Source organism: Pongo pygmaeus, chromosome X (assembly GCF_028885625.2).
Source record: "Pongo pygmaeus isolate AG05252 chromosome X, NHGRI_mPonPyg2-v2.0_pri, whole genome shotgun sequence".
Classification (NCBI taxonomy): Eukaryota; Metazoa; Chordata; class Mammalia; order Primates; family Hominidae; genus Pongo; species Pongo pygmaeus.
In genome coordinates this window covers 141,162,133-141,178,717 of record NC_072396.2, presented here as the reverse complement: position 1 = coordinate 141,178,717, position 16,585 = coordinate 141,162,133, and the positions used below count along the sequence as shown (strand labels likewise).

At 41.3% G+C, this 16,585-nt stretch overlaps 1 protein-coding gene across 1 annotated transcript; it reads right to left on the bottom strand.

Moving 5' to 3' along the window:
- Nucleotides 1-3,280: 3,280 nt before the first annotated feature.
- On the bottom strand, nt 3,281-15,548 carry CD40LG (CD40 ligand). The gene is made up of 5 exons (XM_054472277.1): nt 15,302-15,548; nt 13,312-13,443; nt 9,269-9,326; nt 7,283-7,345; nt 3,281-4,660 (listed from the first exon to the last, which is right to left on the bottom strand). The coding sequence occupies exons 1-5, from the start codon at nt 15,455-15,457 to the stop codon at nt 4,284-4,286; spliced, it is 786 nt and encodes a 261-aa protein (XP_054328252.1). The 5' UTR covers nt 15,458-15,548; the 3' UTR covers nt 3,281-4,283.
- Between the last annotated feature and the right edge of the window lie 1,037 nt (nt 15,549-16,585).

Here is a 16,585-nt window from a genome sequence, read left to right as displayed (position 1 = left end):
CCTAGCACTTTGGGAGGCTGAGGGGGGCGGATTACGAGGTCAGGAGATCGAGGCCATTCTAGCCAACATGGTGAAACCCCATCTCTACTAAAATACAAAAAAAAAAAAACATTAACTGGGCGTGGTGGCACGCACCTGTAGCCCCAGCTACTCGGGAGGCTGAGGCAGGGGAATCTCTTGAACCCGGGAGGCAGAGGTTGCAGTAAGCCGAGATCGTGCCATTGCACTCCAGTCCAGCCTGGCAACAGAGTAAATCTCCATATAAATATCCATCTATCTATTTATCTATATATGTAATCTTCTCAAACCTACTGAAAAATTTGGCAAATCCAAGCCCCCAGTGCTTAACAGTTTTTGACAATAAAACTATACCATAAAAAAAGGGTCTTTGTTATCCACAGGTCTACTGTAATGTTTGCTTTTTCTTTCTTTCTTTTTTTTGGTTTCACTTTGCTTCACATTGGGTGTGGTCTTTGATCTAGTACATGAGCAAAGGCTCTCATGTGTACCTGGGTTGCCAGGCATTCTCCTTGGTCTCAGAGGTTTCAACCATTTAAGGTGGCACCCTGTCCACTTGCACCACTGAATGCAGACAGGTGTGCTGGGGACCATGTAGAGACCCACCTTAGTGCTTCTTACATGATGATCTTCTCCAGAGAGCAGATTCTGCTGGGGACTTTCTGTGGACAATCTCACTGAATCTTTATAAACTTTTTTTTTTTTTTTTTTTTGAGATGCAGTCTTGCTTCTGTTGCCCAGGCTGGAGTGCACTGGCACCATCTTGGCTTACTGCAACCTCCCCCTCCTGGGTACAAGTGATTCTGCTGCCTTAGCCTCCCACGTAGCTGAGATTACAGGCACACACCACCATGCTGGGCTAATTTTTGTGTTTTTAGTAGAGACAGCGTTTTGCTATGTTGGCCAGGCTAGTCTCGAACTCCTGACCTCAAGTGATCCACCTGCCTCAGCCTCCCAAACTGCTGGGATTACAGGCGTGAGCCACCATGCCTGGCCCAGCATGTCTTCTTTTTATTCCCACTTTACAGATGAAGACACAGAGGACTAGAGGAGGTGAAACGACTTGCCTGTAGTTATAAAACTGGTTAATAGTGGAGCCTAGATTAAGACTGTATCTGTCTGACTCAAGATTTAACTACTACACTACAATGAGCATTTCTGGTTTTGTTTTGTTTTAATGGGGATGTGATTCACAGGGAAAAATAACATAAAAATCATACTTAGTTCCATGTTTCTGTGTCTCAAAGTACTTCAGACTACTTTAAAAGTCTAAAGCAGTGCAGTTCCCAACTGCATTGGGCCCTGTGAAAATAGTTGAATGTAGCACAGAATGTATTCTCTCCTGAAGCCCAAAAGTTTACATATCATTTCTGTTTAAGTGGGGGTGCCCCTGTTCTGACAGCTTGCTAGAGCACACTGTTTGCATTTTGTGGTCATTTGCTAACCATCAAGTAACAAAGGCAGTAATATTTTATCCTTTGTTTATTTTCTCTTTATCTAGAAATAATTGTTGGGTATTTCAAACATTCCCACCCTCCCCCTTAGATAGAAGGCAGAAGTGACATGATTATAAAAATGGAACTAAGTTAGATAATTTATGATCAGACTATTACAGGTACATCAGAAATGTACTCGAGTCTTTTTCATTTATAGGAAAATGCTGAAAATGTTCAATTGAAGTTTGCAACAAACATATATTACTTTGCAAATTATCATGAAATGTATAATAAAAACATATTACCTATTTTTAGCTACAGCATAATTCTCAGTCATTTTTTACTCCATGAGTGCATTTTTATCATCCAGATATTTTTGACATAATGAGGATCCTTTCAGTGTAGCAAATTTTTGCCTCAGCCAACACACAGAATTATTTTCTGGGCTACTGAGTTATAAGCAGCTGTATTTATTCATTCATTTATTCCTTCATGCACCAAATAAAGGGCCAATTAAATGCTGGGTCCTGTGGTAGACGCTGAAGTTATCATGGTGAATGGGACAAGGTCTTGGTCCTCAAGAAGCTGACAGCATAGTAGGGAAAACTTCAACCATGATAAGTGCTGTGAAGCACTTGCTAAGTGCAGGATGCAGTGGGGTAGAGAAATGGGTCTTGCAAGAAGAGAAAACAGCATTCCAGGGCCCTAAGGTAGGAAAGCATTTGTAACCTTGCTTAGAGGAACTGAGGGCTAGAACTTAAGAGACCGAGAGAGGTGGCAGCAGGAGATGAAATTGATTATTTTGATCTTTATTCCAAGGTTCATAAGAAGCAGGGGACTGGCTGTGCATGGAGAATGGATGGAAGGGAGCAAGAGTGGCGGTAGGGAATCTAGGAGGCTGCTGTACTATTCCAGAAGAGAGATGGTGATAGTTGGGACTAGGATAGAAATAGTAGAGATAGAAAGAAGTAGATTAACTTAAGGACTACTTAAGAGATAGGGTTGATGAGTATAGGCTGGAGGGATTGAACATGGGGGTGATGAGAGTGAAGTCAAGCCAGGTTTCTGACTTGAAAAACAGGGTAGATAAAGACACCATTCATTGCAATGGGAAACATTGAACACAGATCCCATTGTGTGGGGGAAAAATTAAGAGTTCCATTGGAATGTATTGGGTTTGAGGAACTAGGCCCACCCTTTGGAGATGCAGGCAAATTCTAGGAGGCAGTTGAGAACAAAAGGCATGGCATTAGTGGCTTGAAGGTGCTGCTAAGTTAAAACCATGAGCCCAGGGAGATAACCAACAGTGAGCATGTAGGACTTACCCGGTAAAGATGAATACGTCACTCTGGGTTTCTTACATGAAAAATTCCTCTATTGGAGGTGACAAGAAATGGCTCCATTGACTTCAGTGGAAGACTGGGGGGCCAATACTTCCCCTCAGGTTTTCCCAGCTCCATTTCCTCTTGCCTAAGTGGAACCACCTAGACAGCTGTTAATAAGCTATGCCACTGCTCCTTATTTAAGGACCCCCTCCAGCCTCACTTGGCTGTGATTAATAAAAAAAGTTCTTTCAATCTCCTGCAACTTTTTCAGAAGAAGCTGGAAATAAAGACCTAGATTGCTTTTCACTGAATAGGCTAGCACATCATCCATCAAAGGCTGTCATGGACTTCCAGAAAGTGTGCTGCCACCAAGATATTTTATATTATAAGTAGCTTGAGAACAAAGTTTATGAAAACATCACAAAGGTTGGGAAAATTCCCTCCAAATGCTTCCTCTTTCCCCAACCTGGCTGGGAGCTTTAGGTACTCAAATAACAACGATAATGTTAAGAGGTCTTTATTATTCAAAAAATAAATAACAAGATAATTACAAGTTCACTCTGGAAACAATGGAGACTGCAGGTAGATACAATAGATTTCCTTTAAATACAGTCATTTCATGATGAGGAGTGGGCAGGCTCAGGGCTGCACTCCCTACTCCTCACCCTCATCTATAGTGGTAAAGATAGGGACAGGGTGGAAAGAAGAGAACTGACTAGCAACGGCCTGACTCCTGTGTGCGTGTGTGTGTCTGTGTCTGTGTGTATGTGTGTGTGTGTGTGTGTGTGTGTGTGTGTGTGTGTGTGTTAGACAGAGAGAAAGAGGGATTGAGAAGAGAGACTGGGGGAGGGAAGAGACTGACAAAGGGAGACAGAGAGATTGAGAAAGAGAGATTGGAAGAAAGAGGTTGAGAGAGAGAGAGAGACTGAAAGAGAGAGATGGAGAGAGAGAGATTGAAAGAGAATGAATAATTGTCCGAGAGGGTGGCAGGGCGGGGTTTTTCGGTTCTCCACTGTATTAGACGTTCTAGAGCCTGGCCCCCTCCAACAAGGCCACAGGAACCCAGAGTCAACCATAACTGAATGTGAGCTGAGGCTCCCCATTTCCCTTCTGCATCTTCACTGATAAATCAAATGCATTATCCATGGAAAGACACTGCACGCAAAGAAACAAAACTGAACTTGGCAAAATATCTGCTGTTTACTCAGAATTCAACCTGTGCATAATGGCCTTGTCTTTTCATAGGACTCTCTGGATGTCTGCATCAGTGGGGTTGCTGCTTCAGATATATAAGCTCTTATGGAGCAGGGCCCGTTTTGGTTTCATGTGACCTGTAATTCACTTATTACAGTTCTACATGCCTTGGAGTGTATAATAAATAGTTCTCCATAAGGAGGATCCTAGGGTTATAAATAGGCAGTTAACAGGGGGTGGGCTTAACTGCTGTGCTGTATTATGAAGACTGCCAGCATCAGCTCCACCACAGCCTGCAAGGTGACACTGTTCAGAGTTTGAGTAAGCCAAAGGATGTGAAGCCAGTGCCGTGGCTCACTTGGCTTGGATCAGTCACATTGACAAACACCGAAGCACCTGGTTGCAATTCAAATACTCCTCCCAAGTGAATGGATTGTTGCCCGCAAGGTTTGGCGGAACTGTGGGTATTTGCAGCTCTGAGTAAGATTCTCTCGAATCTACCGGGGGACTTTAGGCAGAGGCTGGCTATAAATGGAGCTTGACTCGAAGCTTCCCGATTGGAACAGAAGGTGACTTGGGCATAGATATAATAGAGTCCTTGTCTTTTAACGGTCAGCTGTTTCCCATTTTCCAGGGTTACCAAGTTGTTGCTCATGGTGTAGTATCCTTTTTCAGCCCACTGTAACACTGTTACAAAGAGAGGGAAAGTTTGTGGTGAGGTGAAGCAGAGCATGGTTCACATTCTGACAAAAAATATAGTTTAATGTTGGATATTGGCTTTGTATAGGAATGGATTCTCAAGGCCGCTTCCATGGGCTTCAGAGTCAGACAGAGCCATGTTCCAATCCAGGCTCTATTTAAGCTTGGGCAAGTCTCTAAATCTCCCTGAGCTTCAGTTCCTCATCTGCAACACGGGGCTCATATTGGAGCATATTTCAGAGACTTGTGAAGATTAAATAAAGTAAGAGATCACAGTGAGTTTCTTTCTCTTGTTAGAGTTCTTATAGCCAATTTGCCTTGAACTTAAGAAGGCACAAATGATTTCAAAATTTGACAGCATAAATTATACATACCAAATTACTCAGACCAAATTTTTGCTAATATTACCATGAATGCCTTGCTTGCCTTGAATTTTACAAAGTCAGAGAGTTGTCAGTCTACCTAGCTCAGCCTCAGCACAGAGAAAAGACCCCATTTCTTCCTACCTGATCATGCTGTTGCAAACCTGATCTGCCTCTCCCAGCAAGGACTAAAATTAGTCAAGGAAGTATGAAAATAAACTGTGTGCTCATTTCACGGTATGTTTTGATCTCCCATTGTAGTGGGTGCCACCAACTTGAAAGTACCAGTATTCTTGTGGCTAAGCCAGAGTACCCACCAACAGTGTGCCATTTTCTCGGCTGAGATGTTGAGTGGGTTCAAAGTAGTGTGTGCACCCGACTTGAAATCTCAGCTCCCACAGAAAGCTAGACTGACTGATGGGGGTGAGGGTTGAGGAAAAGTGAAAGTACTGATGTGTTTGCTTCCTTGAGCTTTTTAAAAAATAATTCCTATTCGATAGTCTTAGGTCTATCAGGGCACAAGATCCCACCTGCTAAGACTCGCCCTTTACTGATAGGGAGGCATCCTGAAATGCCTGACAGATCTGGGCCCTCCAGACCACTCCAGAAACAATGCTTCATTAGAATGTTTGCCTTTTTGAACCATTTTATTGAGAAAAAAAGGGCAGGTTCTCAATCTTTTAGTTCAGTAAGTTTACTTTGGTACATCCTTACCTAATTTTAGTACTTGCTGTGGGATGTAGGGCAAGATTTTAGCAGCATGGCTAGGTAGGAAGAAGAGGTTTGGGACTGGAGTGGGGGTGGAATGTTACTGTCTTCCCATCTGATCCCCTGGAAACCTACTGTGATGCAGACTGTAAGATCTTGTAGGACTGATATCCATTACAAGCCTTTTGGGAGAATCTGAGCTCTATGAAATATATCCAAGATCAAGGGTTTAGATACAGGCGAAAAAAGACCAGTGGGAAGCTATTCTTCTAGGAGATTTCTCTGTTGTTGTCATCTGATCCAGAAGAGAGAAGGGGTACTTGACAAAATTATTAAATATTGTGTAACTAACTGGTATTAATGAGGGGCTTTATGTCACCCTTTTGACATCTAAGCCATGGTGAAGCAAACTAAGTAGTGTCATCTTATGGTTGTACAGCACTTGACAGCATCACTTTCGGCCACATTAGCTGATTTGATGCTCAAAGCCACCCTGTAAAGTAGGTGAAGTAGAAAACTGCTGCATAGGTAAAGGGTCTTGCTCAAGGTCACCCAGCAAGCAGTGGTCATGGTCCTTGAATCCCAGCGTTCAAAAACTCCCTATTCAGTGCTCTTACTTTGGTACCATGGTCCATGATAATGATAACTGTCCATGTGTTACACCTACTGAGAAGCCCAAGCCACTTCAGAGATGAAGCAGTGTCTTTTCTCTCTCTCTGTCCATCTCTCTTTCTCCCTCTGTCACACACATACACATACGCACACACACATGCACTGCTTAGAACTCCATTCAGGAGCACTCTGTTGAATTTTTCAAAGACTCCTCTGACGCTCTTGCCTTTATGTTGATGGAGGACTTTATGTTAGCGTGCATGTTTCCATCCATTTATCAGATACGACATATTCTTCGGCACTAGTTATCGCAAGATACACTTTTGGGAAAAAATATCTAAAGGCTAGAATGGTGGCAGAACGTATACGGAAATAAAATCGTTCAGAGTTGAAAAGATCACAATATGTCGTCTGTTGTTACTTCATTGGAAAATCTAACGTCTTGGGACTTATTGATCTTTACAGAATGATTTTACCTTTAATTTCCCTGATGTTGGCCTCAGTGAGGCTGAGCTTAATCATACAGGGGTTGACAGACGGCAGGAAATACCCCATGAGGCCCATTTCCACACAGTGAAGAGGGGTTAGGAGGAGGGATGCTCCCAGTCAGGAGGTCACTACCTGCCATTTCTTCTATGTTGTCAGAATAATGGTCCCTCCACCCAGTAATTCATCATTTAGAATCAGCCATTGAGCAAGAACATAATGAGAACATCGAGATTGCATTCCACCTCCTTTTGTCCCTCTAAGTCCCATTTGTGCATTTGAACTCACTTTGAAGACAAAGAAGGGAATAGGAGAAGTGTAGGGGTAGGTTTGTAAATTGGGTCCCAGGAGAAAAGAGGAGTTTTTAACCATTAGGTAACATGACTTCGGCATCCCAGCCTTTCCCCTTGGGTGGCTACCGCTCAGATGCTGTGTGACTTACCAGATGTTGTTTTACTACTGGCCTCACTTATGACATGTGCCGCAATTTGAGGATTCTGATCACCTGAAATGAAACCAAAAACTGTCAGGCTAAAATAATGCAAAAACTGCCCACAAAACTATCTGGTCCAGTTCTACAACTGTGTAATAGAGACCGTGCAAAAATAGATTATGTAAAAGGAAAGATAAAATGGTCTGACATCTCTCCCACTGAAGGAAAAGTTGGTTTCTAATATCTGAGTAATTGAATTGGCTGTTTCCACCGATCTCATTCTCCTAACAGTTGATCAATACTCGATTCCATTTTGCATAGATTGACACAGGCTAAAAACACTGGTCTTCATTAAACATACCGTGAATCTTGCTTTTAGGAACAACTCCATACACTGGGGATTTTAGTGGGCTCCAAAGTCTGCACACTTAGTAAGATTCTTATGGTTTCTGATTTGGTCAAGCAACTGGCCGAACTATTGTATCTATCTTTAATTATTTCTTGTGTTAAAGCCCTGCTCCCTAATGAGATGTGCCAATCTTCTAAGGGCAGACACTGTGTGGAAGTTTCTTTTTGTCCAGTTATGAGCCTGATATTGGGCACTTTGTAAGTGCCCTATAAATGTTGAGTTAAATTGCATGACCTAAATGACCAGTTTGGCTAATGTTATCATTTCCCTGAAGACTTCTAGGCAGCATCTGCATAAACTGTTTCCTCAGATTTCTCTGTAATTAACAGACAGCGTGGTACTATTATTCAACATATCTTGCAGTCATTCTGAAGATAAAACCTTCATGGAAGTCGGATGTCCATTTAGTATCCAGAACAACAGTTAAGGCAAGGTCTGAGTACTCTCTTTGCCTCAGAAAATAGTATCTCTATCCCTGTATGTATGTATGTTTTTGTGTGTATTAAATTTGCAGAAGCCATAACATCATGTTCACCAACTTTGTGATATAATATTCTCTCTAACAACACCCCCTCTTTCCCATAATCTGCTGCTAAAATCATTTCAGGCATTATTGTATTGATTTGCGGTGCCACATTCTAAAAGAACAGGAAAAAGTTAGTGTGTCCAAGAAAAGGAGGTGAGTGGCAGAAGAAAGGGCCTGGAAAGGGTCATAGGAGAAACAGTGGAAGACATCAGGGATCTTTAGCCTGGAGAAGAAAAAGCTCAGTCAAGGCTTGGCCGCCATGATTGCTGTCTTCCATATCTGGACAGCTGCTGGGTAGGAGAGCAATTATACTTTGTTTACTACGGCCTCAAAGAGCAGAACTGGGACCAGTGAGTGGAGATTATAGGAACAAAGTTTGACTTGAGGAGGAAAGACTTCTCTCGAGTAGTATAGTAATCTTAGTATTGTTAGAGCCATTCGAAGACAGATCAGGCTGCCTTATGAGGTGGAAGGTGCCTCATCCCTAGACGTTTGATCAGAGGCTGGACGGTCAGTGCTATTGTGAAGGAGATTTTTGTTGTGGGAATGATGCTGGATTTGAGAACTCTCAAGGTCTCTTCCAACCCTGAGATGTTCAGGATGCTCTGACTTTAAGAACAGGGCAAATAATAGAACACTGTGACATTGTCACTCCTTGATCCCAGAGGCTCCACCGGCCACTGTGCCCCATGAAAAACTGTTATCAATGAGTGATGAATGCCACTGTTACCAAATGATGACTTTCCTGTCTTCTTATTCCATTGTAGGTGGTATCAGGCTGTATGGTTGCTTCTATTAAGGTATTGAACATAATGGGATTTCTTCAGATTTGGTATTATCGGCATTAAAGGAACATATCCTTTTTTCATAAATATATATGTACAAAGTCTTTCCAAATCACAGGGACCAGAGAAGATGTCAATTTGACAATTGTGTTCCTGTTTTATTTTCAGGGCCAAAAGTTCCCTGATGCAACAACACTGGGTTGTTCAATATGATCAGCCTAAAGCTTCCTTTTAGTTTTTAGGCATTCATAGAAATTAGTAAATAGCAAACCTACCTTTTTGCATTTCAAAGCTGTTTTCTTTCTTCGTCTCCTCTTTGTTTAGCATTATAGCCTAAAATAAGAAGCATTGCAAGAGGTCATTTTGACAGGGGCTCTGCTGTGGTGTTTTAAAATTATCATTCGTTTTGCATCTGTCATTACTCTGTTGTCTGTTTCTGGTGAGGATTATCATATAGACTCAGATCCTGTCATTAATTCCATCATGCCAATTGGGAGTCCATGGATCTGACAGATGAGCCAACAACCCAGAAAGCCCAGGGGAGAATCTGGAAGTAAAATCCAGGCCTTATTATCTCCATTCCAGTGCTCTCTCCAGACCAGAGGCTGTGATCCTGACCCTTCCTATGACCCCAACCTCCTTGGCTTTGACAGATATTGACAAATAATGCTGAATGGGGAGATGATTCTACCCTGGGAACTGGTATATGGAATATTATTAAACATAAAGCATAGTGTGTATCTATTAGAATAAATTTGGTCTGAAATCCTGTAGGAAAAGATAATAGTAAGTTTGACCTTGGGGGAGAAATGCCAGACTATGAAAAGACCCTCAGACATTTTTAATTTTGCTATCCCTTTCAATGGGCTGAAGAGATTCTCTTATTGATAGTTGCACTGTATTTATTTAGAATAATCAGCATTTCAGAAACACAGGTCATCTCCCAATGGTGTTGATGTTCAAACGCAAATGCGACACTTCTTAAAAGGTTTCTTTTCACTTATAAACTGAAGGAAGCCTAGAGGTATTTAAAGAAGCTAACAGGAACTTCCATCAACACAGGCTGGAAGATGACAAAGGCTATTGCTGCCATTTTAAAGAAACTGAACAAAAGGCCTGGAGGGCTTAACTGGTCAGTATGAGGTCACCCAAAGAAGCTGAGGTTTAAACCAAGAGTGGAAACTGTGAGATGGCATTCATAGGCTGGGCTTAGCTTATTCCATCTGTCTATCCTCTGCACACAAGGGAAGAAGACAGTAGTATTTTCACATCTTATGATAATCAAAGTCCTGTGCTCCTTCCCACTCCTGGAATCAGTTGTCTACAGGACCCTTCCTTTTATTTCCTCCTCCAGAAGGAATTTGTGTTGTCACTGTTGAGTGCTGGCTGTAGGCTCAGCTCAGTTGCCAGATTTAAGGGCGTAGTTCATAGAGCCTCCAGGGGAACCTGAGCCTCAGAACGCTCACACGGGCCCCGGAGCTTCAACTTTCCATTTGAGCTGAAGCGCGGCACTATGAAGATGTGGTGACAGGAAAATGTTTGTGAGATCACAAGTAAACAAATGACTATTTAGTGTCTTTTCAAAAAGTAGAGTGTGGTGATCAAGATTGAGATACTTTTAGGCTAAGTTGTTGCATTGGTGTTGAGGCCTGGCCAAGATGAAAACATGAAGTCAGCAAAGCTCGTGTTTCATGAGCCCAACTTAGCCTTTCCGTGAACTTTCCCCCAGCCACACTCCCCAGAGCCTTTTTTTTTCTTGCTTCACTCCCCACCTCAACTGCAATACTTTTTAAAGTGGACTTTCAGAAAATCCAGAATGAGTTATTTCTCTCTTAGTGGGAGTTCCATGTGGCAGGTATGGACAGGTGGCCCTTTAACTTGAAATAGAAATGCTTTGACTCTCTCAAAGGCATCACAGGCATTGGTGGGCAAATAATCATGGAACTGAACATCTAGCAGAGGTGTGGTAGGTTGCAAGTTTTAATATGAAATTATACTATTCAAAATAATACCTCTGCTTATCCTCACTTGAGCCCTGAATAACATCTTTCCCCCAAAATGACAGATTGGTGCTACCTGCCTCCAGAGATAATGAGTTCCTTGTCACTAGAGATGTTCAAACAGAGATTGGATGACCACTTAGTCAGGAGGTGGAGAGAAGACTGAAGTTGTGGATTGAGAATTGGATCTGATGACTTCTAAGACACCATCAAGCCCTGACTCAAAGACTCCAAATTCAAACTTGAGATTTCTTAGGTGCAGCCAGACTGTGGCCCGGAAAGAAAGCCTACTAACATTAGCTAAGAAAATATGAATCTAATCTGGAGCTATTCTATAATTGGCCTATTGAGTTTTTTCAAAGTCTAAAATTTTGTTTTAGAGTGAGAAATTTGGGGGAAAGTGTATTGGAAAGGGGATCCGTCTTTGGGGGAGGATTGGGTAGCTGGAGGACTTTTTATCTACTCATTGTGCATAATCCTAGGTATAGGTGGTGTTGACTAGGGTTCCACACCTGCTGCAGTAGAGACAAGGGGCCTTCTTAGTTGCATGTAGGGAGGAGATCCCTGGGGCCCTGGCTGACATGCCTGAGAAGATCTGCCTTTTAAGAATATGAAACTTTGGAGCTGTCACTTTTTTCATACAAGCATAAGCAGAGAGGCCAAACTGACTGTTTTCTTTACTCCTATCCTCGGTAGCTGATTTTGGGAGCTTTGCATACATAGCCAACCTGAAATAATGACGTGAGGAATTGACAATTCAACTGTAAAAGTCTCCGTAAGAAACGAGGGGGACTGACAAGCCACTCTCACTGCCACTGGAGGGAACTGAAGGCTTATCACATAATTATAGAATGTCAGAGCTGGTAGTGCCCTTACAGATAATCTGTCTTCTCATGTTATAGATGACAAAACTGAGGCCCAGAAAGATGAAGTTATTTACCAAAGTCGCATAGCCAAGCACATTCAGTCTGTTATTTGGATTATTAACCATTGTTTTGAAAGTGCCTTTATTCACATTTAAACTGGTAACATCTTCCAATACTCTGTAATACTGGCCCAAATCCTCGAAGAACCGAAGAAACTCAAATCATTTTCCTAGCCGGCCAGTCTTGCAAAGAAAGGGTTTAGGAGTTTCATCTAAAGCCTAGATTAGTGTAAAGAACCTGAAAGCAAGCAGCGGATTTGAGCCCCATTCTGTTCTCCATAGGTGACTCGGGAATAAGCGGTTAGAGTCTTCACTAATGAATTAAATGGCACCTCGGTACAGTACAGGAGGGCAGGAATAAGATCAGAAATAAGATCTTAAATCTTTTACGCCTGCATTAAATTACACATCATCTATATGTGAGAACTAATTCCTGTTGGTTTACCCAGATACCCACCCACCTGGCCCAGAACTGTCCTCAATGTGGAGTGCTGCCTCCTAGAAATGACCCCTAAGTGAGCCGAGGCCCAAGGGTATTTGACTCAGTGTTCTGAAAGGGACATAGGCAGAAAGAACTCTTGATGTTCTGCCTCAGGAGAAGAGCCCCTAGACCCCATGTCTGTGATGACGGAATTAATGTAAAGGTTCTAAAAATTCTTGTTTTAGGTATCTGTTATAAGCCACAGTCACTGCAGTGACTTCATGCTAGCTACCAGCCTGGTGGGCTAAAAGGCTTTGAACCCTCTGTGCCTCTGGTCATGACCAGCCATAGAGTGGGCGGGCTTCATTAGCAAGTGATATTATATGGAGTCTGGTTTGAGCGGCACTGAGAATGTCTATTACTTATTCCCTGCACCTCTCTCCCCAGTAAAAGGGAAAGATCTCACTGTCAGGACATCTAAAATTCCATCATCAGAGAAGCACCAGAGACTGTTACCAGTCTTCAGGTGTCCCTTCACTTGTGGCCTGCTGCCATGGCAGCTGTCGATGACTGTTGCTTCCCTGGGAAATGGGGATCAGACTCTGGGTCCCCAGTGGGAGAGCATCAAGGTTTGGATGGGGAGACGCAGAAATGCAAAAACCAAGCTTGGTGGACTTCATCATTTTGCCTAGTGGTAGCTGCATATGTAAGCTCACAAATATGTGTGACTGTGCCCCAAGGGTGTATTTTCCCCAGAGAGTGTCTTTTTTTTTTAACACACACACACACACACCCATGTATGTGTGTATATCTGCATGCATATATATGTGTGTGTATGTGTGTGTGTCTCTGTGTGTGTGTGTGTGTCTGTGTCTATAACCAATCTTTAAACATTGGCATTGTCAGTTTCCCGATCTAGCAAATGTAGTAAAACATTTCAATGACACTTTTACCAGCAACTAAGCTGCTTACCTTCACAAAGCCTTCAAACTGGCTTTTAATCTCCTCACAGTTCAGTAAGGATAAGGATCTTTCTCCTGTGTTGCATCTCTGTATCGTTTTCATGAATACAAAATCTTCATGAAGATTCCTTTCATCTTCTATCTATTTTGAAATAACAAGGATATGATAAATGTCATTCGGAGGGAGAATACAGCTAATGATATCTGCCTCTACATTCATTTCCATGGCATCAACAAGAGGAGGACTTTCAGGCATAAATGGGGAATAATAAGTTATTATATTGGCTGATTGCTATTTTGTATTTGCAGTTTAAAAATCTATGAAAGACAGCAATTAAGATGTCATGTTATCAGAAACTCCAGGTAGAAATCAGAGCTATTCTACTAAATGTTCATTACAAAATGCGTATTTTTTCAATATACTATAGCAGCAATATTCTGTAATTGTCACATTTCTCATTGCTTCAGTAATGATTGGTCATTATAAACATCAGCCTAGAAAATAGTTTTCTGCAGAGCTAATTTGCCCACTTCATTTTAGTGTTTGTGATGCAGTGCTTTATAAAAAGAAGTTAATTTGCAATGTGTCAGTTAACGAGTTATAATTACATCTCTCTCCCTTTTAACTTTAGTATTTGTAGAAAACATTTGCATTTTTAAAGAAATCATCTTTTATCCTCAAAGTAACAAGATATTTTATTTTCCAATGTCTTAGAATAATTAAGTGTATAGAATTCACTTGCATTATCAACTAATTTTATACCACTTTCTTGCTTTAAGAGTAGATTTTTTAGATTCAAAACAAGATTCAGTTAGCTGGCAGCTTCTGCTGTCATTAAGAGCACATGTAAATAGTATGGTAAATATCAGTCCACTGAGGTCACTATTGCCCCTTTAGAAGCTAGGCCTATGTCCAGACATTTGATTGACAGAGCACATCAGGCCAAACACAAATAACCAACCAGACCAGAAGCCCCCTCTTTTGTCAGCAGTGAAACCTAATATTTGGATAACCCAGTGGATGACTTCAGCCCTCACTACCTCACCTTATCCTGTTAGAAAAATCTCATGACATTAATTCTAGGTCCAGATCCTAAGAGAGGACAGTCAAGTATCCCTGATAAAGTGCAATCATCCAGATGCTTTCTAGCCACAGTTCCTGCATCCAGAATTTTAGGAACAGCCAGAAAACTAATCAACTTTCTCCTTTACATCTATGATTGGTATTTTGTCAACACCAGCCAATTATACTCCTCAGTGGAAGTGAAAAAATACATGAAAACAAAATAAATCCTGATGGTTTTCTTTTCCTAAGAATGCAAAACAGCCTAAGTTACTCTGCTCTTTTGTTCCTGCAAATCTAACCATTTAAAAATGTAAAACATCTCAGAGGGAAACTGAGCATCCTGCAACTACAATCAGTGCTTGCGAAGAATTATACAGAGAACGTTACTTTTACTAAAAGACTGCAAATTCTGGGACTTATCCATGTCTATGTTAATCTGAAGCACTATGAAATTTTAGATCAAATTGACGCTCTTCTTGCCTAGCTGGAAATTTAAAAGAAAAAAGCTGTCTCCATAAAAAAAAAGCTTACTTTTAAAGCAGAACTTTTGCAAATAATTATAGCTAGTGCGTACATAGTGCTTACTATGTATCAGACCCCCTTCTAAGCTCTTTACAAGGCTAAACTCACTTAATCTGTGAAATGGACACCAATACCATCCCCATTTCTCAGATGTGGAAACTGAGGCACTTGCCCCAGGATAACAGAGATGGTATGGGCAGAGCCAAGATTTGAACCCAGGCAGTCTGACTCCAGATCACAAGATCCTAACCAGAGACAAGAATATGAGACTTCATTGACTAGGCAACAAACATTATGCCACAAGACCATTCTTCTATTTGGTTTCTGCCATCATCCATCATTTGGGTAGAACCAACCTATGAATTAGTAAGGACCCCAAATTTAGTTAATAAAGGCTTGTGTTTCATCTTACCTTGTCCAACCTTCTATGAAGATACACAGCAAAAAGTGCTGACCCAATCATCTGGGTGATAAGAAAAACAGTAAGTAAATACATAAAAATTTTCATGCTGATGGGCAGTCCAGTGGCCGCAGATCGAGGAGAAGGTTGGTTGTATGTTTCGATCATGCTGTGTTAAAGTTGAAATGGTATCTTCTGGCAGAGAAGGTGGCAGAGGCAGCATGAGAAGACTGTCAAAGTGGCCACCTTACTCAGGATTAGTTAAGAGCGCACAATTGTTGCAGCCCACACTTCCTGGAAAATGTGCTTCGTAGTCTTCTCTCCCAGCAAAAACGTTACGTAAAGGTTTTTTGTTTTTTTTTTAAATTATACCCATATCATTCACTTCCAGGCTTTCCTTTTTGTTAGTAAAGAAGAAACAAGTTTCTTCTTCCATATATTCATTCTTGCCTTGAAATGTCATAGACTTCTTAACAGACAATGGCAGTATTTTCCTATCACTGTCTAACTTTTTGGGTTCACCAGTTTCAAGGAAAGTGACAAATTCATCCACCAGCAATAGACTTATTTCAATTTCAATCTTACTAATACCAAGCAGGAACCTGGTATATGGAGAAAGAAACACATGTCAACAAAAGTTTGGATTGATTTTATGACTGGTGTCCCATCAACTAATTGCTTCTCAAAACTTTACTTCTTTAATCACGAAACTCAATGAAAGCCTGGCAGGTTTTCAGGTCAAGTCTACATGGCATAAAGCAAAAAAAGCATGCTGATGGTTATTAAATAAAATTTAGCTGGAAAGATAATGCAAGAAAAATAAATTTTGCAAAGGCAAAGATAAGTAGGGTCTTGAGGGAAATCAGGCCAAGACTCTGGAATTGAAGTTAAAGTAAAAATCGTGACTTGACGTAGCTAAGCTGCCTGTGTACACTGTTCCAATCCATTAGATAATTGTTGATGCTGATGTAACGGTTCAGAATAGGGAAAATAGGCTGCAGTTAAGAGATCTGAATTCTAGTCTTTGCTCTACCAATAAATTGCTGTGAGCCTTGGGCAAATCACTTCATCTCTTTAGACCTCAGTTTCCTCATACCCAAAGGAAGCACTTGCACCTGTCCCTGTCTTGCTTATCCCATAGGTTGCTGTGAAGATCTAATAAAGATGTGCATGGAAGAAATTTGAAACACATTAAGCAATAAACAATTCTCATCCTGAATTTTTTGGAATTTATTTAGCCTAAGACATGAGTTTTACAAATAATTGCCAACTCCTTACATGTTGGTAAAAACCAAA